Source organism: Falco punctatus (genome assembly GCF_963210335.1).
Source record: "Falco punctatus genome assembly, chromosome: 12".
NCBI lineage: Eukaryota > Metazoa > Chordata > Aves > Falconiformes > Falconidae > Falco > Falco punctatus.
In genome coordinates, this window is record NC_137592.1 from 19259148 (window position 1) to 19275853 (window position 16706).

A 16706-nucleotide genomic window follows, 5' to 3' on the forward strand; every position below is an offset into this window, starting at 1 on the left:
AATATAAAGCATATCACACTGTTTTAGCAATCCTTTATTGAAGATAACAAGTTGGTTATGTTCACTGTATTGTATGAAACATCACAATATCATACTGGGAAGGTACTATCAGTACAGGGTTGGACCAGAGCGGACAGTCTGAACAATAAACCATTTTGCATTCTTCATTCCCTATCTTTTAACAACCCCAAAAAAACCAGTAAAGGGACAAATACCTGTTAACATCATCATTTAGAACACTTTAACTTACAAGGCTAAAATCTAATGAATAAATAAAATATACTGTGGCAATAATCCTCTCTAGACCAAAAAAATCAGATACACAGTGAATCAAAATGATTGGGAAAGCTGGCCTTCGGCACCAGTATGAAAGAGCATGTGGTTTTTACAGACTCACCATGGGGATAAAGTTACAGAAAAACACCATGAATTCCATTTCACACGAAACCAGTTGATGACTGTCATTAGCTTAAAACTACACACAAGGGCAATTACATCCTCGCTGAAACACAGTTTAAACAAATAGGAAAATGTTTACAAGGCATCCACAGCATGTAAATCATGTACAGATGGATACATTCATTGTTTCCCCTCCCCAATAGCTTTTATTTTAGATAAATACTTTACTCTTCCCCGTTTTCAGCATTTACTGGACTCATTACATGCACAACTCAAAGAAGTCAGAAAAAAGTCAAGGTTATTGCAAAAATAGAATTAAACTAAGAATCTTCAAGTACCTTACATGACAGCCACTCTGTACCATGCCCATTGCTTATAAAATGAAAGGTCATTGAACCCATGAAAATATCTCTAATATTTTCTTAATTTAAAATAGATAATTTTAAGTGTATTTATAGTAATCTCAAAGTGATAATTTGAACTTTGAAAATAATGCAAACAATTAAAAATTATACCCATATTACACAAGACTTCTGTCCGTATTTTAAGCTGAAAAAAATCAAAAAACTATAGAAAACCACATATAGAACAAAAAAATAATCACAATTTACATTATAATAAAGGCAAAATTTCAGCATTTTTTAAAAAACCTGCAGCTGTGAGAGATGTCAAAGCAAGTCACTACTAACTATAAATTCATCAGTTTGGTTTGTAAAGATTTTCTCTAGCAAGAGTTTAAGGGTGTGTTGTACACATGCGTAAAATTCTTACTGTTTTTAGATGCCTAGAATCTTCATATATTATTGCCAAATACACTTATCTTCAAGCAAGCAGTAGGCAACGTATCACAATTTGGACACCGCAGGGAAACCTAACGGTCTGGTAATACAGGTAAAACTGGAAAATTAAAAAAACAGAAACAAAAAACAAAACACACATCTGATAGCGTATTGCCCAATTGAAATTACTTCCAAGCCACAGAGCTGCAAAGCCTTCCAACTCGTTAAAGTGAAATAAGTAATGTCTCAATTACTTGTACTCTCTCATGCTTGCGTGTTGCACGTTTCATTTAGCCACAGTGTATCTTCAGAGTACACCTACGATCCCACGTACCTCAGGTACATTATACCAATCTGCTGAGAGAATCACTCCTTCCTTCCTTAGGGCCAAAGTTCATTACAGATGTAATCAGTATGCCTGAGGCTGGTAAAAATACTGTAGTACAGGCAATGCTAAGAGTGGCAAGATCAGAAAACACAAAAATGAACAAATGATGGAAAATTCTAATATCTTTCTGCCCATTTCACAAAATGTTGGAAATCCACCAGAATATTTCCCTTGTATTGAAGAAAACAGATTTAAAAGTTTTTTTTCCCCCTTTCAGAATCAAAAGCATTTTAGTAGATTTGTAAGGCTACCACGGATCTTCTAGATCTCCAGCACCCTACAGGAAAAGAAGAGGAGAAATATTACTACTCACCAATACAAATGAAAACATTTTTGTTGCACTTTGGATTTCAGTGGTATAATTAAGAATACAAGCTTTAGGACAGGCTACATATTCCTTTTTTCCGTACTTGCCCACTTCCACCCACAAACATTCTCTGCTCTTCAACTTCATGAGGGAATTTACTTTTATAAAACACGAATCCAGTAAAGCTACTATAGCATAGACTTAAAAACAAGTATTAGCTAAAATTGTACTAAATCATAGCTATCAATAGATACCAATACATCTACGGACTACTTAAAAATAGCTGAAAAATACTAAGGAATTGGGCTCTTCAGGTGTTCCTGGTCTGCAAGAAATTCCCAAAGGCTCTTTTTTGTTAAGGCAGTGAAATTTGTACCTATTCTGAACTAAGACATCTTCCTGCAAGTGTGATATTACGAACTGACCACTGATACAAGAATTCAATATTTAACTTATGAGCAGATTAGTTACCACTGCTGTGAATTCCCAGTATTATTACTGATTACCCAAATGCACGTACACATCCACGGGTCTACACCAAAAGACACAGAAAAGATTTGATAGAAAGTAAACTTCGGCAGAATAGCCAGGTTATTTATTTATATGGCTGATGTTGAACTTGATCTTGAGAAATGTTGCCCAAATAGAACATTATAGTCAATGTGACAAACCCAAAGTTACTGAAATATTTGTAGAAACGAATGAACATCTTGAGTTATTATTAGAAGCTATGAAAAGTTTCAAGCCATGTCAGAATGGTAGCATTTCAAAGAAAGCTTAAAAGAGTCAATATGCATAGAGACATTATTCCACAGCATATTCTTTATTTTCACTTAAACACAAATTCTTAGAACTTGACACTAGGTACTAAATCTAAGTACATTTTCATCTCTGGATATAAGTTATGCTACAACCTGGGAAGTAATAATACAGTCATCTAGAAAAAATTATATTTATGATGAACAGTGGATACAATCTAAATTGGAAAAAAAAAATCAAACATGTTTCATGAAGATTAAGTGACAACCTGAAATGTAATAGCTTTTGTAACTTAGTTGTAATATAAACTATACACAATTCAAATACAAACATGCAGTAAAAGATGCTGGGGAACAAAAAAGACTGAAAGTTTTTTTATAATTCAATTTGCACAAAAGATACAATTAAGATGTGAATTACTTTACAATTAGCAAACACATACCATCAGGATTACTATTTTAAAATGTTCTTAAAAGAAAAGGTTTGAAAATTTATTTTTGCATTAGCATGTTAGATTCCTATTGTTGGTGTCACAGGATTAAAAAAGAAATCAATCTCAAATGGGAAATGAACTGCTTGCTACACAACATAAGATGCAATTACTATAATACACTACAGTAGTTGAACTTCTAAGGAAGAAAGAGCTTTGTATAAACAATCTGTACAAATAACTGAAGTAAAACCAAACAGACTTTAGGATAGATGTGACAAATGTTGAGATATAAACAAAGGAAAATATGCCAAGTGAAGCGAAGCGTTAAATCCACTATGTAAAACATTATGTCTGTTTCTCACTCATCTCATTCATCCCTGAATCTTCGTTTGAGCTCTGTATTTCAGCAAGGAGATTCCCAGATTCTGTGTGGGTGTCTGGTACGGGGTCACTGGGTCCAGCAAGAGTATCTGAAGTAGATGCTGCAGCTGATTCAGCAGTGCACTCTTCTCCCTGCATCTTAGCTAGCCTGTAACTAGTCAGCATCTCTTCCAGCAGGTGGCGGTAGTTCCCCCTATGATTAATTCTCATTTGCCTGAGCGCTTCCACCAATTTTCCCTGCGTTCCACTTTCCTCGGCATCGCCAGGGTCCTTTTTTTAAGATTCAAGACCCCAAAAAAATCAGTAATTAAACTAGAATATTTTCTAACGACATTTAAAAAAAAACCAAACATTTTTCCTGATTGAGAAAACATCAGCTTTGCTCTATTTTAATATAAAAGTCCTTATTAGCAACATACATCTTAGAAAAGTATCATCCATCTTTGCCTACTTAATACAACATAAAGATTTAAGAAATGGTATCTATTCAAACAGCATCTTTAATAATTTCAATTTATTATGAGCCTGCCACTGTCAACATGTTACTTCCCATTAACTTCATCTTGATTCAAATTGTCTTTTGATGAACATAGCTGATATTCCCCACAACTTTGGTCAGCTGTCAGTGAGAAAATTTGAAATTTACGCTTCTTTAGCCATCAGATCAACATACTTCGTTGTGAATTTCTGCACAACCAATAGCAACACAGTTCCATGAAAAACTTCAGGAGAATGGATAACTCTACTGCTAGCAATTTAGCTGAAGCATCACATCAAAATAAACACTCAGAGTGTTTTAGAAAACAACCCCTGATTTTTGCATGCATGATGATGCCATAAAAGAAACTAGCAGCTACCTATCAGCACAAGGAGCAGCGGTGTTTGAAAAACACGAGATGCTATTTTTGGCAGACACGTATTGCCTAGAAAAATTAATAGCTAAAACAGTTATTTAAAGTCAAATCTAACAACCTACAGCACAAAATCGAGTAAGCAGCGCCGATTAAGAAATGAAGGTCAACTCTGCAAACAACTATTTCGCCACAAGCCTCCAGCTGAAAAAAAATGGGGGTTTGTTGGGTGTTTTTTTATGTGACAAGACTCACACATCTGTTACAGTGCTCTGACGCTGGTACTAGGTATTTTAACTTTCAAAGTGCTAAAGGAGAACTGCTGCTTTAAGGGAATAGTACATTTTAATTATTAATATCTAGTAAGTTACCAAGCCAGACAAATGGAACTGTATCTCTGGAAGCTGGCAGATTTTGCAATACATTAGAGGCAAAATCCAGACTGCCTTGTTCTCATGCTGACCTCATTTAATTGTCATCCAGTCCAAAAGCTTCACAAGCTTCAAGTACTGCAGTCACTCATTTACAAGCTTAGTAGCAGTATTAAGACAGTATCTTGGGTTCAGTAAGATTTTGGATGTTGTAATTTTTCTTGAATAGAAGCCCCAAGACTCAATAGCACAGTTTAAGTTAAAAAGGGGACAATTTTAGCACAAAAATGAATGTTACTGCATATAATAATACCCCTCTAAGCTTACTCTATTGCTTAGACAGATACTACTTCCACGGTGGTTTTCTGGTCTTAGTTTGAGATGTTTTGACTCCCATGTACTAGCATTTTCAGATTCAGAGAGCTCTTCAAGGGCCCAGTGAGGGGAAGCAAGTTAAAGAAGGTAGCGTTAATGTAAGACATGGGACTGGTTTAATGCCTCATGAGCACAAAGTCAGTGAAAACTCAGGGTATCAAGATAAGGCTACAGGTGTATCCTATCTCTTAGAAGTTGTGACAAAACCTCTAAAAGTTTTGAAAAAGAAGTTTTGAAAAAACTTCTAAACCAAACCAAACTATTCCTCCATCCTATCAGTTTTGCTCCGAAGCTGACATTAGCAAACATACAGCCTGAATCTCCACATTTCACAAAACTTAGATTTTTAAAAATTCTTTTTGGCAGACTGAAGTGAATAGTTTTGCTGCCGTGCAACACTGCAGCGTAAAGGCAATAAGCAATATCATAGCAGCCCTGACTCCTAAACAATTCAAATGCTAATAGGAGTCAAAGTAACAGTGGTGTTAGCATCTGATACTCAAACTCACGCCCTGCTTTGTACCAGGTTTGATGGCAGGGCTATTTTCTGCTCCCCCCGTCTCCCTCAGTGCTAGCAGACAAGAAACACCACAAACAACAGTGAGACAGAAACTGCCTCATATACTACACACTACATGTACACTATAACACAGATTTCTCTCTAAGGATGTGTGGCTAGAACAGGTCCCTGAAAACTATGATTACTGTGCAAGTTAACTTTTGTCTTCCTTCATGTTCTAATTCACCTCAGTGCTACTGAGCATAAAACCAAGAGTAAGTTTGGGCTAGCTACATTGAACACGAGCATTCACGATTTTTACAGAAGTTCTGCTCTGTTAAATTATATATACAAAAAGGGCTACTACATATTAGGAAGAGGATTTACAATGTTCAAGGGTGTAAGAATTTTGTCCATTTACATTTTTTTAAATTATCTGTAGCAGCCCCTAATCACATATTTGATTTAGCAACATGACTGGTTTCAAACACGACACTCAAAACACAGTTTTAAACAAATACCATTGACACTATTAACACAGCCACTGTAATCTTCACATTGTTCCCTGTGTTTGAGGATACATGTAGACCCAAGTAGCCTAACTGCAGAGTACCCTCCTAGTCTTTGGAACACATTAAAAAGAATGGTTGAAGAAGCAGAGCCATTAAAGAAAGAGTAATATTTTAACATGTTAATTAGAACAACAACTCAGTGGTATTGGAACATTAGTGGTAGCAACTATTTAGCTATGAAGAAGTTCTTTTAAATTCTCTTTAAAGATCTGAAAGCACCAAGTTCCAATACGTAAGATTTCTATGATTTTACTTGCACTTCTAAACGCACAAGCCACAACATCTTCAGCAGAAGTCTCTCTGCTCAAACACTGGCAATGTTGTTCTCTGTGAGCCCAAAGCAGGGCTCTCTCCAGCCCTGGATTTACAAAATACTCACACTCTACTGAGATACTTCAAAAAAAACAAACAAACCCAAAACCAAACCACAACAACATATGACTGCTATATGCTGAAGCCACACTAGTGATCTCTGAACACTGCTGTAGGAAGGAATCTTTCACTTCTCACTCTCTGCATAACAACTCCTTATTTAGGCTATATGTTAAGGATTCTCAGAAAACACACACGTGAAGAATTGGAAGTTACTCTACAATCACCAGCTTGGATGACCAAAAAAAAAATAAAATCCAAGCAGAACACTACCTGACATCTTGAGCTTTGTTTTCACTCAGGACTGTGATCTAGAAGAAGATACCACCTTGGGCTGATTTATATACTAAGAACTTATCTACAAACCTATTATCCAGTTCATACTAACTCAGGGTAACTGGCTTAAATTGCTCAATACTAAAAAGTATATTCTTCAGAAGGAAGTAATTCTCAATTGCAAAAGTTAAATCTGTTTGGTTTGGGTAGTTTTTGTGGGTTTTGGTGTTTTTCAAAATCATTACTCACGTGCATTAATATTTTAGTAATCACATACATTATCAATTTGTCAAGGTAAAAAGAGTGGTTCTAGCCTTATACAAAATCATCAGATAAAAATGACTGTCACAGGCAGATTTTCCAGTTAGCAACAGCAGCATTCTGCACTGTGCCCACGCTCTAACAGACACGTATGCTGTTAACTACACATGGGAAAAGATTCTCAAGTGCAAGTCAGTGCACCGTTGTTCTCTGCAGACTCAGCACCTGTGTCTGTAGCTCCTAATTTTTCATATGAAGACCCGCTCTTGCGTCACACTAGTTTAAATAGGGGCATTATTAGTTAGATTTCAGGCTCACTTGGAAATGTCATCATTGGTATGTTTCCTTCCTACCTTTGCTTCCTGTTTAAATGTGAGATGTGTAGCAACATTATCACAGTGTGTAGACATTGTGGAGAGTCTGATGTTGAGTAACTGAACACCTTCCTGCCATTTCACCCCACCTCCCCATCCCCCCAACCACTAGAGTATACAGTTCAAAAGACTAAGAGATCACCACATACATACTTGGAACCAAGTAAAACTAGCAAGGAAGTCATGTTTTCATCATGTCAGAGATGTGATTCCAATTAAATTAATAAACATCAATCCACTTAAAGAACAGTAAGATAACAATTCCTGCTTGCTGGGAAAGTGCAAACAGGAATTGCAACCTTCACCCAGTGGCACATCCTTCTCTCTCACTGCTCTGCGTGAGAATCGCTTAGGATGGAAAGCAAAGGTACTGACTGGGAAATGACATCTTGCCACAAGATCAAACTAAAATTTAATCCAGTGTACTTCAAACACATCATTCAAATCATTACCAACATTTGCATTAAATACCAATAGAAGGCAAAGTTTACAAAAGTAGAGTGGAGTATACGGCTCACATCTATTAAAGAAGCCAAATTAAAAGGACTCGAAACAACTACCCAGGGATTCTAATAGCAATAAAGGTCAAAACTATTAATGGTAGTAAGGGTTACAACTATATTCTTATACGAGTAACTTGCATATTTAGTTCAGTTACTTTGTTTTATTAAATTATAATGGATGATGTACAGAAATTTCTTGGAAGTAGCCAATACCCAAAAGGCTGCTGTACTGTATGTTAGAATTTTCAGCAAGCTTGTATGACTATTGAAAGTAAATTAGGACTTCGAAAAGATGCGTCATAAATGCAACTATGGCACATGGTATTTCTAAAAAGTTACCATTAGATAAATTTTTTTCTCTTAAAAAAAATGACCAAACAACTTACAAAACCTATGCTACAATTTTCAAATAAACCACTTTCACCAGTAACTTTACCCCAAAAGCAGGAACAAAACTACAGCTAAACATGAAAAGTAGCAGCAGGCTAATAGAGGTGCAGAGTTTCCTGAAGGACTAAAGAAGCTGAAAAGAGGAAACTTTTGTCTAGCTTGTTTTGGGGGTAGTATTGCACAATTTGTTGAAAGTTAAATCAAGAATGTACACTCATCACTTTCAAACTAAAAAACAAACAAACAACAAATCCTAAAAAATAAAAAAGTTAAATATACAAATAGAGAAGAAATCTCTTTAACAGAACAGTGGTCCCTTCCACCTACACAAGCTTTCCAATTTAAGAGAATAAATCAAATCTAGGTAGTCAAGAGAAGATGAGAGTGGGAAAAACAAATGTGGCCGTATTCACAATCTCAAGGCGCACAACTCATCGTTTCAATGTATTTAAAGTAAAAGTTGACATCTCCCCAACACCATTTATTCTAATGACTACCTAAGGACCTTGTAGCCATCTCAGAAGAGAAAAAATGTCAAAGGATTTACTAGAAGATGAATTGTACCTTCACAGATTAGTTCACAAAATACTAGCAGTTACGCTTTTATTAGTTTTTAAGATTTCCAAAAACTTGTTTAAAAAAAATATCTAGCCACATTTGATATAAACACCAGTTACTACTCTTTATGCTAAAGAACCACCTATCAGGTGTAAAGTTATAGTAAATGATAGTTTTAACATACTATTTTAAATCCAGCTTATTAGGAACTGAGCAGAAGAATGTATGTCATTTTAGGAATCAGAACTGAGGTAAACTAAAGTCACTTCACACTTGCCTTAGACCACGGCACATAGGATATTCAAAGGTAGTGTAAACTCTAAAAAGGTAGTCAATATTATTCTTGTTATCTTTTAAATTCAGTGTACCAAGGTCTTCCACACTTACAGAAGACAACAAGAAGCATGCTTTCCATTCCTGGACTATATTTCTGGTCAATAAACATCATAGCTAGTTAAGTAATTGATATGCTGACCATAATTTTTGACAATAATAAACTATAATTTATAAAAATGCTGCACTGTTGCCTCACAGGTTTGACTGACAAAGCAGTAGTCAATTAAATGTCTGAAAAGTCTTTCAGAATTGGGTGACAGCTTGCTGTCTTTTTGAGGATGAAATTCTGCATCAGATCCATCCAAAACAAGGTCAAAATGAACTGTATGCTACAATATTTTTTTGTGTTTATAACACTTCATTAGCAGTGATGTACATTTTTGCTTAATGTTTGACACTACTTTGATGTTCTCATTAATAAAGAGGTGTAGCAATCGAAATGGGAACTTACCCCCTCATTCTCTCTGTGTGGATTCAGCCTACTATACACAGCTTCAATAATATTACGCCTAAAAAGAGAAGTTGTAAAAAAATTAAGCACAAAGTATTTCAAAACATTGAGAAATTAAAAAGGTCTGAGCACAGTAATAGTTTCAAAGCATTTAAAAAATTTTGCCTTTAACCTGCCTCTTAAAAAAAGATGAAGACCACTCTCTGTCTATTCCCTTTCAATATGATGTTTGGGATTTTGCAGTACATCAGGTTTCGTAAAGACTAAGCACGGCAAAACATTTTTTTATCTCCCCCCAGTCTACTTCTTTACACCTTTGGAAGTTCCAGCTGCACAATCAGATTTTGCCAAGGGTAACGGTTAAATCTGTATTTTGCTTACTATAACAAAATTCTTCAGGTTTGCTGGTTTTCTTGCTTTATTTCTGGATGTAGAACTTGAAGACAGTTGGGATACAGGTTACTACTTGCCTAAGAACTTTTGAAGCGTGGTGCCCAGAGTACACAAACCTCTGAGGTGCGTTGTCCAGTGTCTATTCACATTGAAGAAATTAAAACCTAAATACCACTAGCTAGACTTTTTGCTGGTAGTGCCATCTAAGGCCACACCTTCACAGGCAGGCAAAATAAGCACAAAAAGCTTTTTTAAAAAATAAAACCCATGGTACAAATAGACTTCTGAGAAGAAAAAAAAAGTTACGTCCCTACATCTTCACCTTGCACTAAGAAGTGGGGAATGTTCAGATAAATATGATCAAAGTTATGGATAGCTTCAACAAAAAAACTGCTACATGAACTAAGACCCTGAAGTCTGGAAACAGCCAAGATATATATACAAATGATGCCTTACAGAATGTCAACCAACTGTTGACTCTTCCAAACAAAGAGCACAAGGGCATCAGATTAAAGACAGCAGCAAATGTCTCACAAATACATATTGATGACTCTCGATGCAACAGAACCATCTGCCCCAGAATATTAAGGATGCTAAAAGTTTCATGAGGCTCCTTCTGAATATATTTAACTTCATGGAAGAAAACTTTTTAAGTCACTAATCACAAACTATCTCAAGATCAGGAAGCACCTCAGCTGTAAGAAGCTGAAAACAAAAAGAATAATACTGATAGGGGAAGTTTTATATTCTTCCCTAGGCATCTACATTCAACTGTCCTGTGGAGAAGACACAAAACTAGAACAATCCTTGGTCCGGTCCAGTATGATGAGGCTCTTACATTCACACCATGGAAGCAAAAGCATATTCAAATCAGAAGAGTGCAGTTTTTGAATGGAATGTTGCAAGTGTGGCCACTTCTGAGACAAAGCAATAAATCAGGTAGTCTCATAATCTAGTGTCCAGAATCAGAAAATATTGTTCCAGCCATGATCCTGCATTTAAAATAGTACCTACTGAACCACTCAGAGCTCCGGGAGATGGTTTGCGGACCAGTGAACGCAAGGGATAGTGCTTCAAATCTCATGACAACTACTAACCTGCAACACCGAAGAATGAAAAGACATTGTGCTATCATGTGTTCAAAAGCAATATACATCAATGATGAAATTGGGATTTAATCAAGACATACCACACCCAGACAAGACGGCAGGCACAACAGATACACCTGAGAACTTGAGGCCTCAAGACACCCGTGTTAAGTAGTTTGTACTTGTTCACACACAAAGGTTTTGGGTTGTGTCTGAATGAGCTCCCAGAAGGAAGTTCCAAATTAAATTAACAATGACACTTTCAAAAATTATGTCTGATATCAGAAGTCCTCTGAAGAACAACTTCTCCAAGGGCCTATCAGTTAAAGTCAATGCTTTACGAAGAAATCTAGAAGAGATGCACAGCTGAACTAGTATGGAATACATCAGCACTGATGGAAGATTTTCCTAGCGAAAAGAAATAATCTTTTTGCAGACACCAGAAAATGTTTTCTCCATTTTGTCCCACATTTATTGATGGTGGAATGGCATGATTTTGACCAAATGTCTGTACTGCAGAGAGCAATGGCACCTCACACCAATGTAACAGAAACCACCTAGACAGCTCAAGCAAGGCTGCCATTGAGCAACAGCCAGCCGTTGCAGAGGGTTTAAATCAGACTTACAACTCAGGCCCTGGGGAATTTCTCTGCCTTTTCAGTTGACTTTTCTTTCTTCAAGTGGTGTATTTATCCATGCCTTCCTTTCATGGGAAAACTCAGGAGCAAGATGTTCAGTGCAAGTATTAATGCCCAAGTGACAGAGCGGCTCAGGACTTTTGTTTTCTTCAGCGACAAGTGACCATTCTTTTGGCAGCATTTGAAGTTACTGGGGGATCAGCGTCAAACAGAAGCCAGCCTTTGAAGAAGTAAGATTTTAAAGGATAAGACACCACCATTAAGTGCCTGCAGCAGAGTTGACACCTTTGGATCTCCAGTCTCGAAGAACAAGTCAGTAGGGACCTCTACACACGCGAGATGTTTGAAGTAAGCATACAAGACCAGTAGAAGCAGAGCTACTTTAAGGTTCCTAAGGTATGCAAACATACTCTAGTCCAGGTAACACAACATGGTATTTCTCCAGCTCAGACATACTAGTACCCAGGAGCACCTACAACTGGTGCACAAACAAACTCTTCCTGCAACCTGTGAGACAGGACTTAGAGTTCAAACAGAAGGACAAAGTGTGAATTCTTCGTGTCCTTGTAACATCAAAGGATAAGGATCTCAAGACAAAGAATGTTCTTTTGCTAGGACAAAAGTCTTAAGTTACATGGTATGTGGTTTTGGGTTGTATAGTTGTACTGTTTCAAAACTTCCATTCAGGAGCTCAATCCTGCAAGTAAAGTTAACTAAATATATCACCGCCTGCCTCTGTCCCAAGTTTGAAGGACAAAACAAAACAAACAAAAAAGATTACTGAATACTGTATGATATTCCCTTAAAAGAAGCTGCAGGTACATGTCCTGAAGTCAGTTTTCTGTAAGACAGGGCTTTTGAAAGTCAAAATGGAGAGAAAAGCATCGAAGGGCAAATTCTAAACCTAAGCCCATTAAAAATGTAACCTGGGTCACAATAAATTAAAACAGAATTTATATGCAAAGGTTCCAGAATAATAAAGCAGTACATGATGCAGTTATTAATGAACAAAACAGCAAAACACACCAACTCATTCAGCAGTTGGGAGGCACTAAGAAGAATAGGCACACCACAACTTCTCTGAATGCCTAGAATGCACAAATGGAGAAAGAGGCCCAGAACATACAGGTAATTTTCAAGGCTAGAAAAAAAATAATCACAGCAAACAGCGCTCATTAATAAGTGCATGCAATAAAAATACACATATACACAAACGTTCAGAGGATAAGACTTCATATTTTGAAAAATACAAAGATTCCAGAAGCAACATGACCTAAGCCAGGGAGCAATAATGGGTCCCATTGTTTGGGGAATTCTATATGAACTGTTTATGCGAGCCTAAATTCTGTTAATGAAAATCCTTAAAATAAATGTTTTTAGAACATCACCATTAGTCTCCCCAGAAAACCAATTTTTGAAGGTTTATTCCAATTAAGTTTTAAAGGGCATATCCTAGTATAATATTCTTGCTTATTTAACATTCAGTTTAAGACTAAGCAAAGAAAAACAATTTTCCTTTGAGACTGTTTGCTGAACAAACAAGCATTGACCCAAACTTATAACAGACACTACACGGTGGAAGGAACATGACATCAGGAAAATTGAGCTGATATTTTGATATTCTGGTTACATTATTGATAGTTCTTAACAAATGTAAAGCAGTAAAAAGCCAAACTTTTTTTTTTCTTTTTAAACTGGCCATATGGAAATAGTAAATTAGTACGTTATGTACCAGAAGATGATAAATCTGTTTCCCCTCATCATTCTGGAATGGGAACAGTCTCACAAACATTCATGTAGTACAAAAAGTAAACTAGCTTAAAATACAAAACCCAGTTTTTCTTCGAGTATAGCTATTACAATAAGAAAGCCTTAAAACATTTATTTAGAAGTATTTGTTTCAGTGAACTAAACAATTCAAGAAATTCCAGTACTGTACTCACTTGCCAGCTAAGCCACCTCCTGGTGGTAAATTAGGGATATTCTCCGCAGTTAAAATACGAATAACATGAGCAAGATCAGGCATTCCTTCTTCACCCGATTTTTCCATAATTTCTATTTTAAAAACAGAAGAAGTCCTTAGATTACTGAATTAATACCACCCATTCCTTAAGACACTAAAATACAAAATGATATCACTTTAACAGAGACATGAAAAAGTTACATGTAAACAGGAAAACAGTCTTTACCTTTTAGGTAAACAGTCTTTGCACAGTAGAACAGAACTATCTAAACCCATAGCCTGTCCCTCCATTTTGCTTCTAGCTATCCTCTCTCAGAGAAACTCAGCAGACTGTGGACGGGATGAAATACCCTGGAGACAGCAGCCTGTTCACCTTCAAAAAGACGACAGCTGGGAGCCTGTTTGTTACCTCTCCACTGCATTGCAATGCATACTCAGAAATTACATGCCATAAAGAAAATGCTTCCCAGGAATTCAGTCATTGTGAGTAACACCTTGTATTCTCAAAAGGCCTGAATCTCCAGTACATAAACACCAAGAGCATCATGCAATGAAGAGGAACATATAATGGCCCATTATCACTCAAGTGGCCAAAACAGACTATAGACCTAACAACAAATAATAATACGGTATTCCATTTTCAAAGCCTAAGTATCACGCAAGTCCAGTGCCACCAAGTTCTGCCTTGGAAAAGGACTGCCTAAACTGAAGTCAGTCTTCACATGTTCTTATTCATCAAAGCTGCTATAAGGCAAAAGCATAAGAGCTGCAAATACATTCACACAGGCATAAAAATACCAGCTTCTACTCCTCAGCCTCTAGTCATTCACCTGCTACCATGGCAGAAAAAGGTTCACCAAGTTATCTACAAACAGTAGTTGTATAAACATCACATTAAGTTATTTTTTTCCTGAAAAGCAACTAAATTAAGGAATGAAATGCCATTTCCTGTAGACATTGTTCAAGGTAAAAAATTCTTTGAGCCTCAGAACAAGAGAATTAAGAAGGAATCCTCTCAAATATCATCCTGAAAAAAACCTTCAGTCAGTTCGTATGTAAAGATAAACGACTGAATTTTTTACATCAATTGATTATATTCTGGATGCCTGATTTTGGAGCCTGCAACTAAAGCCAGAAGCAGCTAAAATTGAAGCTTCTTAAGTTAGTAAAGCACATCACCTACCTACTTTAAACACCGCATCCCAAGTTTCCCGGTATTTAAACCTCTCTTGACCTATCACTTACCTAAACAGCAAGTGATACGCAGGCTTCTCTCAGGACTACTAAACCCAAAGTGCTTGCAAGGTATTTGCTTACTCTGTATCAGGGTGATTTGTAGGAAAGCCCCCAAAAAGCAATTCTACTTTTAAAATAGCTTTACTACCCTGTAACAAATAAGGCACTACGCTTCTAAGCCCCAATTTTAAGTCAGCATCGTATCTCTGCAGTGAATAAACTAGGTATACTAGTACTAGAAACAATTTAACATTCTTCCATGAAACTATCATCCATCCATGAAGAATGGCTCATGGCTAGCAAAGGAAATGACAGCTGAGCATGTACACTTGAGTCTTAGGATTTTGATCATTTCTTCCATACACGTTCACACAAACCAGCCACAAGTCCTTGCCTACACTGTGTCCTTTTGTGCAGTTCTACCTAGTCAGAAGTAGAGTGTACCACTATGATTGTGCTGAGTCACATCTGATAGTAAACGTGCCCCATGCATACGCTGCTCTTTATTCAAGAGCGCACCTGGTTCTGTATATACAAAAATTAGATGAATAGTAAAAATTTGTAAGATAGACTACAGAAGTAAGCAATCACTAAATACTAATGCAAGTGGAAGATTTTTATATCTTCTTAAAAGGAAATTAAAGCCATCACAACTAAGGATTGTTGTATACTTCTTGGTACTGGAAACTTTTACTTTATGGTATAGCCACTTCTCAGGGAGTGCTGAAATGAACCACGAGCATCTTCTCGCCATTTCTAGGTGGTGTCAAATCAGGAATTCTAGTGGAACTGACTATCTCCTTTTATTTCTCCTGATATTAGGGTGAATAATATCATCCAGAACATGTCCCTTTCTCTTCAAAAGAAAAAAAGCTTCCTAATAGAAAATCCGAGAATAAAGCAAATGACCAAGCATGACCTTTATTCGTTACACATCAGTTAGCAGATACACACTGTGGATTTGTTTGACAAAGGCCACTAGAGAAAGAAACCAAATGTTTTCAGAAACAGATTTATAGGCATTTACAAGGTTTGCACCTTTATCTCTATACTAAGAATAACTCTGCAATTAGATTTTCCCTGAATGCGCAACACCACAATTGCGGAAACTTTTACATCTGGATTCCTAATGTAATTCAACCACTTAAAGAATTATTTCCTGATATCATCACATATGCAAATCCCTGAAGTCCACTACAAAGCCTACTACTTAATTCCTGAAATACTTTTCACTAAAAGCCTAACATATAACTCCAAGGTAAACATTCTGAAAATTCAGACAAATTTTTATTTCAATTTCATAAAATGCAAGCTCCCAACCAGACAGCATTACAAGTTTTCTGTATTCCAGTTTTCTGTGCTCCTTTGATTTCCAGCTATAAGATTATGACAAATCAGTTTTATACACAGTATATATTGCATATATGTGCCAACCAACTATAACCAAGTATTCATCTACTACAAAGACTGTTTAAGCCTATAAAGAACACATGCCCCTATTTATGATTGGGGGTGCTAGCTGAGTTTTGGTTTGGGGTTGTTGGTTTTTGTGGGGTTTTTTTTTGTTGTTTTTTTTTTTTGGGGGTGGGTGGGTGGGTTTTTTTTTTTAACTGCTAGTCTGATACACTTTCAAATAAACTGAAACATATCACAGAACTGAATTGCCTCTACTGTGCCCAGTCTTCTCTTCCTGTGGCCAAGCTTCAGACCTCTAAAAACCAAAGAAAAACTGAAAACAGAAAGTAGCTTTTGA

General features: G+C 36.5%; 1 protein-coding gene across 6 annotated transcripts in view; it reads right to left on the reverse strand.

The window, feature by feature from the left end:
- Positions 1-16: 16 nt before the first annotated feature.
- Positions 17-16706, reverse strand: part of PPM1B (protein phosphatase, Mg2+/Mn2+ dependent 1B) — a 62532-nt gene continuing 45842 nt past the window's right edge. For 5 of the 6 annotated variants that reach the window (XM_080408602.1, XM_080408598.1, XM_080408600.1 and 2 more), the window contains 3 exons: positions 13698-13809; positions 9636-9693; positions 2678-3716 (listed from right to left, as the gene is read on the reverse strand). In XM_080408602.1, coding sequence (XP_080264728.1) covers positions 3411-3716; positions 9636-9693; positions 13698-13809 — 476 coding nt within the window. In that variant the 3' untranslated portion in view covers positions 2678-3410. Of the gene's footprint in view, positions 1844-2677; positions 3717-9635; positions 9694-13697; positions 13810-16706 lie in introns of those variants that run through there. The other variant, XM_080408603.1, reaches the window with a different exon arrangement.